The following is a 10,856-nucleotide window of genomic DNA, read 5'->3' as shown; positions in this document are numbered from 1 at the left end:
AAAGAGAGGAATTTAGAAATGTAGTGCGGAATGTAAATTGTGCCTACCTTTAGCGTAATATTCCACAACTTGCTGCAACTTTGCGTGGATACATAATAATCTAATTTTGTGACAATTTTCTACTGAGGCAGTGAATGTCATACGTTCGCCTGGACAGTAGCCACATCGTCTAATATATGCATTTAATTTTAAATATTTAGCTGATTGACAGCCGCCACAAGAAGTTATAGTTTTCTCCTTCTCGATTTCTGGCGATGGCTGCTATAAACGACCAAATTAGCCAAAGTGTTACATCAGAATAATCAATTTAGGCCTAGGATTTATATCAACTACATAGTATTATCAACTTGAGAAAAAGTAATGCAACAAATAGAATTGTACGGGTAGTCCATATTCTAGATTGATTTTCTATATCTTGAAGATCAATACATGACTTTTGTTTTACTGTGATTACGGAATAGAGAATCAATTCAGACAAATATTACTTTAGTAGATACTTACTAATATAATGCATAGAAGAGTGCATGTTACCGTGAAGGATAACATTATACTTGACCTATAATGTAATAGGTAGAGTTTACAGTACAGCCTGGTATACAAAGCTTGGTAGTTGGCTCTATTAATACTTCAATACAAATGGAATAGGGTATTTGGTGATATTGGCTAATGCTAGTTTGCTATAATCTTACCATACGGACGATGAAAATATTTAACACCAAATATTATAGTATTATCAACTTCCTAGGCATTTTTAATACGTTAGCGCATGAGCACGTAAGTAATTGGTTACTTTTTAAACGATAAGTTGCGAAAATTGCCATTGTTTAGTCTTATTTACTGCAATATGATTGAGCTCTGTAACTGTTTTAATTTCCACCAAAGTGCATATACAGCACCTTGTTTATACCGAAATTGACATTTCTAAAAACAATAAGGAATAATGAGCTGAATTTCAATAATATTTAAGATGGCCAATATTGTTAAGAGTTCACACAGGTAACCTTTACGACATGATCTGGAAAATCATGCTATTTTACTTTAGTTTTTCGTAATGCTAATGATGAATGCTATAACATTTGGTACATTTTTAAATTCATCTAACTTTATAGTGGTAGACTAGAAAGTGTTCTCGATCGCTATTTGTTACGGTACGATCTAAGTGCAATAATTATTTAGCTCTTTTACCGTCAATTCTGGCCTATTAATGTCGACCATTTCTAACACTGTGAAAGCTGTTTTAGTTACGTAATCCATTTTCCATGGGCGACATATCCGAGCAAGGATTAGATACCGTATATTGCAACATTTTCCGCCTTCATATGATGACGGTAAATAATGGCAGGGTAAGGGAAAAGCAAAATCCAGTTCATGTCTCCCAGATCCCAATTGCAGATTCTCATTCCGAGCTACAAGCAATAAACTTAAGTTAAAGCCAAGCCATATACTACAGAAATACAATTAATTTTTAGGTATATTTTCTCCTAACAATATTAAAGATTTTCATTCAGAGCTAAAAAATATTCAAATACGATAAAGGCAAGAAATAAATTACGGACTGCTGAGTTTTAATTTCGAATCTATAAATGGGATTTAAAAACTAGGAAGACTAAATATATAATGCATGCAAAAAATCTACGGACCATTATGTTTCTACCTTGTAAAGCTATCAAATTACGAAGGCAAAGATATTTGCAATAATATCATAACACGTAGAATAAAGCTACGTTAAAAGTAACAAGGCAATGCAATCACAAGGCTGCAGTTTCCACAAATTACGTTAAATTACGGTTTCTAATTTAAATATGATTAGATGGACCTAATGGTGAAATCTTATGTTACTATCTATAAATCAGGTATCTCGAGTATTACGTATGCTGCAATCAATTCTGGAATTCGATTTCCATTCTGCAACGGCCGATGAAGGAAATGGGAAATTAATATCAGCATATAACTATCACGGTACGAACTACCGTGAAGAAATAGCCATCTAAATTTGGTTAATATAATATAGTGATATTATATTACAACTAGTTACTTACAATAGGAATTACTCTAATGATAAAATGTGTTACAGTAAATTTAATGCTGAGCTGTAATGTGCTCTGAAATGATTCTGTGAATGGACATATTGTAGTTCGACTGTGAAAAACTAGTTAGTAGATGTTCTCACCTAAGTATTTTTATATGATGACTCATGAATGTTAGCTGCTGTAGAAGGGTATATAAGCCCGTCAGATAGTTGCATAAAGTAGTTCTCAATTCTCTAGTTGAGTTTAACGTAGAAGCAAAGGCGTCTAAATTCTTGTGAGGTAGTTAAGGGATGCTGAATCCCGGAGACTATAGTAATTTAGAGATTTGTTTTACGTTATCCTTGTCACGAAGCTGGTTTGTGACAATAACTCTTATATTTACGTTTATATCTACTAATTATTAATTGGAACTTCAAAATTTAGAATTTTAGATCGAATGAATATTTCATGCTATCCATTAATAAATAATTATGTCAATCAAAAGATTTTTAATAAAATCTATAGTTTTCTTACTTCCGTCCCACAAAACCTTCTTTTCGTCAATGAAACAATCTCGTTGAGTGACAAAATCAGCAAGCCACTGGCTACGATTACTTCCTCGATTACTTAAAGGGACTTTAGTTACCGATCTTCCAGCGATTTCAACCCAAATATATCGGATTTTGACAGCAGAAATTAGATCCATAACCACTATGCCTGTAATGATCTGGCCTGGATAGTAGACACTGGCAGCATTGTTATGAAGTTGAATGCTAAACTCTCTGATCTTACCCATAATTTACTGTTTATCACGTTCTAAAATTTTTCCAGATAAAATTTCAGATAGACAAGATAGGCTTACGCAAGTTTACTCAACTATCATAATCTTACATAGGTACCTGCAGGGCACAGTGAGCGATAAATAATTAGTAACGAAGGTATAGAACGTTAGTAGTCTGCAGAGCTGAAATGAATATTGATAATACTAAAGCCATTGGCAAGGGAATGAAATAATTGTACAACCAATAATTAAATTAGTTTACGATCATTATGTAAGACTTCATTGGTCAGAACCAATTCTATTAGAGAAAAATTTCCACCTTGATCAAATTGTATTACTTATTATTTTAAAGTTAAAAGGTTCTCAGAAAAGGAATTAAAAGGAATGGAATTAGATAATCATTGATACAATTAATTATTTTATGTACTGAACAGAGTCGTGAGTTTAAAAAAAACATATGACTAGATATAAAATTATAGATAAATATATTAATTATGCGAGTCAAAATCATATCAAATCCATATTCGAACATTAGTAAATAGGCCTCGTACTAATTCATAATACACCAAAAACGAAGTAATATTCTACTAAATTTGATTTTAAAGCAATGAATTCCTTGAATTACCTATCGCTACCGGTAGTGCTGAGTAGTGAGATCTTTATGGCCGTCCAGCATTTATTTTCCTTAAAGAGAAAAGTGTTATTCATTTTAAAACCTGAGTTTAGAGCTCAGGCCAAATATCTGCTTGAAATTTTGAGTCTTGCTTTTCCAGCTATAAAGCAAAAGATATTTAGAGTTCCAGCGGAAAGTAATCATAATTAATAATGTGCGGGTGTATTATAAATGTTAAGATCAGTAAGTTCTCATACGCTGAAAACTTTTTTCTTTTCCTGTAATTTACACTAACTGATATAATTCGCATTTTAAGTGATCCAGCAATCTTCCGAAATTCGATTCCCAATTACATAGAAAATAGTCTTTAGAGATCGGCGTTATAATTCTTAAGAAATATCGTAGAACATTATAGTACTATATATTTACATTGATGCGAAAGTTAAATGTTACAAAATCATAATGCGTATGTCTTATTGCGAAATAGATTAGTTAATCGCTTTTTCTTTAATTTAATACCTTACTGCAAAGATATTTATATGCTTTATACTTATTAATGCGATTTATCCTAATATGATACACGGTAGCGATCCTTATGCTTCAATGAAATTTACTATTACGAAAGTAATCTTCGTGGCGTGTACTTTATTTCTACGTTACGTTCTTTATATATTTATATCTCAGAAATATTTGAGGTCTCCTTAACTGTAAGTTTAGTGGTTAACAGTTGACATGTTAGTAATTCTTACTTAAAGATTAGATAGACTAAGCTAGCAATTACCAACTAGTTAAATTGGATTGTATCTATCACTTCCAAGGTTGTTAAGCTTCAAAGTACAATTTCTAAGTTTAGAAGTAATATCTTAGTAGGGATAGCCTACTATGTGTTTGCTAAACTATTATCAAAAATTGATTAATTTAATACTGATACAGTAAATTTAATAGGATTAGACTGTGTCCAATCTGTACAAATAAGTGCTGTTTAGAGTATTAATTTGGTTAGTTTCTCATGGACGAGGTGACTGACCTAGTTAAACCAGTTGTAGGTACCGAAACATATCTAAGCGTCAGCTTCACCGATAATTAATTAGATTATGACTTTCTAGTAAGTTTGAAGGTCTCGCCGTGTTAAAACCTATCTACTTAGGAATAACAATTGACTAGCATTCCAAATAGCGGTAGTATAGGTTAGAAAATACTCTCAACCCTTGTTGCAATTTAGGGCTTACCCTAGCTTGGCTTGCTTAGCTACCTATCCTAGCTTGTAACAATTACAGATTGTAAGAGTTATTTGAATGTGGGAATTAATGCTCACTAGATATGTTGAGAGGCATTAAATATGCTAAGAGACGAACTTATTAACTTCAAACTTAGGCTATAATCTCGAATATCGCAAAATTACCATCAATATCTAGAAAAAATAATAATTTATAAGCCTAAGTTCTTACCATGGCAGTTATATAGGGTTTATACTAAGAAAACCTTGAATACTTTACCATCTAGAATATCGGAATGCGTCCAATTTTATTTACAGATTTTTCGATTTTAATTATTAGTTTAGCTTTATAGTGTAGAGTAACGTAGATAAGGCCTAAAATTGCCAAAAATTTAAGCAGAAGTTTAAAAAACTCTTCTGAACATGAGTAAATAGATATACATGTACAATTCCCGTTAAAAAATCAATCATGATAATAATTATAAAAAAATCAGACTTCTGAAGAAGGATAGCGGGACACAACAACTATTTGTTTGATTTGGAGATAACAATGCTTATATACACATTATGGTAAATTGAAATATTGAAACTATCAGTCTAAAATTATTATTTCGATTTGTATCTCAACTCTGGTAGCAAAACGTTTCGAATGGTTTAGTCTATGCCGAATAAAAGAATGATCCGTAAATATTAAACAATACTGCTAAGCGATATTATACAAATGCAAAAATGTTGTCTTTAACTAAGAGTTTGACAAGTCTCGTACTGTATTTCGGTCCTAAACTTACTATCAATTAAATACAGCTAGTTATTATACTGTAATGATCAGCTTTCATTGTGATATTATTTCATTAGATGGTCTTTATAACTAGTATAACTCTCTGTTAAAGATGATAAATTGCTACTAATAGTACATCTTTCTAAATCATTTGGAGCTTGATCTCTTGTAACAGCCCCAGGTAGAGTTAATTCATAAAGCGATGAATCCAGAAATGACACTGAATTCTTATGTGATGGAAGGGGGTTAATATCAGGTCGATCGCCAATAGTTATTGGAAATTCAACTGACAGTGTCGTATTTTTATTTAGAAATGCTTGAATCTAAATGAAGTTAAGGAAGAAAGAAATATTTTGAAGTTATTAATTGTTCAAGATCAATTTTTCTACAAAGATTTAAGCTACTCAAGAAGTTGCAATACCTGGCTAGCGTACTGACTAAAACTACCTGACTCATTATTTAATATGAATATTATATATTCAACAAGTTTTAATCGTAAATTATCCATTTCGTTCTACCTAGATCTAAACTCCTCAAGAAATTACAATAGTTAGGTAGCGCGCTGGCTGGTGCTATCTGATTCCCTTAATTAATATCTATAGTTCGTATTTGGCCAGTTTTATTCATTAATTGTGTATAATTATTAATTCAATTGGCATTATATAAGGATATACTAACGCAATTATACGAATTTATCGAAATAATTTAGGGTCGTTTATTATCGTCATGTAGGATTATATAAGATTGAGACTTCTTCGTGAGGATTTTATAATAATGTTGGATAATTATATCAAAATATTTAGATAAAACTGTAAGCTTCATATCTTACCTCTAATACGTAACCAATAGATATAAGGTCAAATTTAGCAATTGTAGGTTGCAATTTTGTAATAACCAGAGATTCGTTAGTCCATGTAATTGTTTGGCCTGGCATTAATGTTCGAAACAGCTGTTTTATCAAGCAAACGTCAGTTGACACATTTTCAACTCCTAAGTAATGTAAAACATATTTTAAATGAGATAATAGCAACTATAAATTATCCATGCATAGTCCGTGTTGTTAAAAGAATTATAGTTAACGATAGCAAATACTTCAAAAATTCCTATACCTTTAGCTTTATGGGTTATATTTCGTATTAATCGGACTGCCACGCCAGTGATTTCTTGCTTCGTATTATTTTCCAATTCAATCATTTGAATATTAATAGCTTCCCCAATATAGCATGCTAAATATTCTAAACTAGCCGTTAATTTAGCTGTGCCGGAGCAACATAGAAAATAGGGTATCTGTTTTTCTGATACCAACGGAATAGGACGCTCCTAACAGTAAGTAATACGGTAAATTAGTTTCATATATACTAGAATGTCATTGAAGTAGCATGCTGAGTTATGAAAGCTAGATTGTTTATCAAGTAAACTTACAAAAGTTGAACGATTAATGCTTATATCCTCAACAACATGAAAAGGTTTATTGGCAAGATCTTCAAATTTCCATCCTTGATCAACTGATATAATGACCATGTAGCGAATGTTATGATTGCTATCGCCTTGATACGAGTTCGGTAAATTATTCATTGGCAATTGATAACTAAATGAAAAGGTATGCCTTCCAGCTAGTAAACTTGCACTGCATAATTTTTTGTCTCCTATAGGAATAAGAATTAATTAAGCATTTTAGAGTTATTTAAGAGTGCAGTTACAGCATAAATTACGTTAATAGGTACTCAAAATTAAGGTTAACTTCGTGATAACAGACATAACAATTAAAAATGAGAAAACAAACTTTGTAATTTCGCAAAGTTAAAATTCTAATGATAACTTTGGTGTATGAAAAATATATTGCTAATGGTAACTTATACAAATACAGCCACCGTATTTACCTGAGACCATTAGAAAAATTAAAATTTACTGGAAAATGATTATATTGACGTACCTATTCTATAGTTTATATCATAGAGTTAATAGAATGGCAGGATTGTAATAAAATCATATATATCTTACGATATCGTTCAATTAAATCCAATCTTTAGAGTAGCAAATTGTATATTTGTGCTCTATTAAATAAAGTGTGATCGAATTTGAAGACATTTATCTGATCTATTTGTAATCATCATAACTATAAACATTATAGAAGTGGTAATCCTGATTACTGGGATTTTATAAACAAATTATTACTAAACCTAGAAATTGTGAATATAGTGTCGAGTTGGGAATATACGATATTCTACAGAGGACCAAAGGCAAAATTTATGGCAATTTAAGGTGATATAAAATTATAGTGTGCGATTCTTTAACTAATAAAAATAAGTCCATTAATTTGTAAAAAGATTTTAATTGTATATGGTATTATTGTATAGCATTTAATCATAATTAAATATCTCAAGCGCAAATTGCTTTCAGGGTGCTCTATTATGGCACGCAAGGTATAGTAAAGATTTTGAATGCTTATTTGAAAAACTGGATTCTGCCAATAATTCAAATGAGTTAGTAGATATTACAATCAATGCAGTAAACAATGAAAATTTACTATTTTGTATGTGAATGCCTGAAATCGATCAACATTGTCGATTAATTTGATGTCTGTCATATTGAATAGATAAATACTAGATCATGTTTTAAATCCTAGCAGTAAATTTAGTATAATTATTTTACAATTGGTATTTCTAGCGGAATATAGTATATTTGAAGTTTGTATGTTTTAAATGCCGTTATCGACTCTTGATCTTAATACAAAAAACCGGAGAAGAGATACCTAGCTAACCGATATTTTTATATAACTTTGAAGGTATAATGACAAATTCCTTCTATAGATGTACAATATAACATGCAGCCTTTGATTTGATAATGGTAGTGCGATAAACCATAGAACATTCATACTTATCACAATAAGGCGTGAGATACCGCCGAACTAGGATTAATTTATTACGACATAGTTGGTTGATATAAATATATAAAACAGATCTAAATTGTAGTAAGTGGCAACTTTAGCTCACTGTTACAGTGTTAAATACTGTATTACAGTAGAAATAACTTTGTTAGGATAATTCTGTTAGACTATCCTTATTTAGTTAACTTCTAATTTGGATATACTGTATTTTAATATAGCACTGACTTTTTATGACAGTGACACTTATACACATACTGAAATTATAATAGTTATAATAGGGAATGCAAATCATCTGCTTACAGTTCGAATCATTGTGATTGTAATTTACTTATGATAGACTGTAAATTATCATGGAAATGTTCCGTGATAGGACATATCGTAATCTGACTATTCTGTATTAGTTATTACATGTCTATGTTCGTAAATACTGTTGTCTGCATTAAGAGAGCAGTAGCTAAAATTAATATCTAATTCAGTAAATGATTCTAATGTTAATTGTATTAACTATGACTCATGAACTATTGAGGAATAGTATATAAATGCAGTATATCGTGAAATAAAGAAGAATTGTCCAACTTAGTGTTTAACGTAAAATACGAGGCGTTTAAGTCTTTGTGTAGTCTGCTAGTAGAGCAAAAGTGCTCGTGATAGTGCAGATATCGTTCCTTGATACGTAGTTCAAGGAATTGACTTATTGATCGTAGATTACGTTATCTTGTTGCAAAGCTGTTTTGTGACACTCACACTTTCATAAGATAAAGTATTTCTGAGCCTTGAATTAAACTAAAAATTTGAATACTTTCCTAGTTTTCATTTATGTTGTACTAGCCCATCTCCGGTAGGAAATCCCTTTTCATGGCAGAACACTTTAAATATCGCAGCGCTTTTGTGCTCAATGAAGAATAGAGATTATTTTTCTATATTCAAGTTTAGATATAATAATTATTCATGAAAGTTTAAATTTCATTCTAGATAAATTTACTGGATCGAAATGCCAGCGTAGCAATCCCAATTTTGGTAATGGTATAGCAATTCCAAGATAAAGCTCAGTGATTAAGAAAAATAAATTACATAGTTTTGCAGCCATCTGCTCCTAGTCTAATAATAGCAGTTTAATTGTAGTGTGCTATGCATTTTAATGCATTATTGCAAATTTTGACCAGACAGTGGCGAAGTAAACAAAACCTTGTATGAAAATTCAATTATTGCAAAGGCCTTCAAATTTGAATAAAGTAATGTTATCAGATACTATTGTTGCAAAACGATGTAAGTATTCACTATATTGAGATGGCGAATGGTTTTCGAAGGTAATATAGAAATTTGAATTTAATAACATTGTGAAGCATTAATTGAAAATTACTCATTTCTGTAATTAATCAATTTCCTTTTATGTAGAGATCTTTAAAAGATACAATTAATCGCTGATGACTTAAAAGCAAAAAGCTTTTCTCATAGGTAATTGCATAAAACAGCTGTAGTTTTTTAAATGAGCATATATCACATATTTTGATAAAATATGTAATTTTACTGTGAAGCTTTCTATTAAAAAAATTTAATTAAAATTTGCAAAGTCGGTGTTGAAAAATAATCTAATTTTATTAAACCACGTAACATTAGTTGTTGTGATACGAAAATAGATCTCTAATATAAATAGAAGTGAATGAGATTTATTTAAGGATGAAATATTGCTACTATAAAGTATTCGTTCGAAGGAAATTCTTAATCATTTTGAAATATGATCTAGGTGTTATTATAACGGTAAAAGTTCACAATTCTAATTTTTCCTGTAATTTATCGTGTGATAATACGGCGATGATAAATAATTAATTAATTGTTGAATTTTTATTTGATAGGAATAGTCTTTAATGTTAAAGATTTACCAAGATGACTTAATTTTGGATGATTACTGTCATAAATAATTGACTACGTCTTAAGTTGATCGATTTCTAAAACAAATAATGACCTACCATGAGCAGTGCTCGTAGAAATTAAGCTAATTAATCAGATTGGAGCTTAACTATTGACGACAGATATGAGTGAATGACTACCGGGGGTAAAACTTTTATACGAATGACAATCCAGCTTCGATGTGTACAATATACTATACAGAAATTACTGCTATCATGTTAGATACGTCTATGATTTCATACTGTTAATATTTTAATCGCTAAGCTTATTAAGATTAAATGCAGTAATATGCTCGTATAGAAAATAAATTAAGATAATTACATCGAAAGCAATAGTCGCTTCATTATTTGCTATTGTGGCAAGATAAAAATGAATGCAATCTTACAAACTACGACTGATATAAATCCCAAAGAATTCATTATGATAGCGATAGACTTCCTACCCTAACCAAAGCAGAATGTTATTATTTTAAATTTTTAATATGTAGAAATAACTCTTCTTTTATTGACTAACTTGGCTCATGGCAATCTAGTACCATTAATGGAAGTTAAACAAATTATTGTAAATCTAATATCATACTAAAGAATTGAAATTGATGCAGAATTAAATTAAATAGTTTACGATTATGGTTACATATCTCAAGAGAAGTTTTGTTCTCAACAAA

At 30.5% G+C, this 10,856-nt stretch overlaps 2 protein-coding genes across 2 annotated transcripts; both read right to left on the bottom strand.

The window, feature by feature from the left end:
- Positions 1 to 1,155: 1,155 nt before the first annotated feature.
- On the bottom strand, positions 1,156 to 2,805 carry TRIADDRAFT_30250 (uncharacterized protein; the record flags this gene model as incomplete). The annotated part of the gene is made up of 2 exons (XM_002115941.1): positions 1,156 to 1,406; positions 2,544 to 2,805. The coding sequence occupies 2 exons, from the start codon at positions 2,803 to 2,805 to the stop codon at positions 1,156 to 1,158; spliced, it is 513 nt and encodes a 170-aa protein (XP_002115977.1).
- A 2,657-nt stretch (positions 2,806 to 5,462) lies between these two features.
- On the bottom strand, positions 5,463 to 7,287 carry TRIADDRAFT_59946 (uncharacterized protein; the record flags this gene model as incomplete). Its single annotated transcript, XM_002115940.1, has 5 exons — positions 5,463 to 5,720; positions 6,227 to 6,387; positions 6,507 to 6,717; positions 6,820 to 7,043; positions 7,278 to 7,287. The coding sequence occupies 5 exons, from the start codon at positions 7,285 to 7,287 to the stop codon at positions 5,463 to 5,465; spliced, it is 864 nt and encodes a 287-aa protein (XP_002115976.1).
- Between the last annotated feature and the right edge of the window lie 3,569 nt (positions 7,288 to 10,856).

Source organism: Trichoplax adhaerens, genomic scaffold (assembly GCF_000150275.1).
Source record: "Trichoplax adhaerens TRIADscaffold_13 genomic scaffold, whole genome shotgun sequence".
Lineage (NCBI taxonomy): Eukaryota > Metazoa > Placozoa > Uniplacotomia > Trichoplacea > Trichoplacidae > Trichoplax > Trichoplax adhaerens.
The sequence above is the reverse complement of the archived record's forward strand: the minus strand, read 5'-3'. Positions and strand labels throughout refer to the sequence as shown.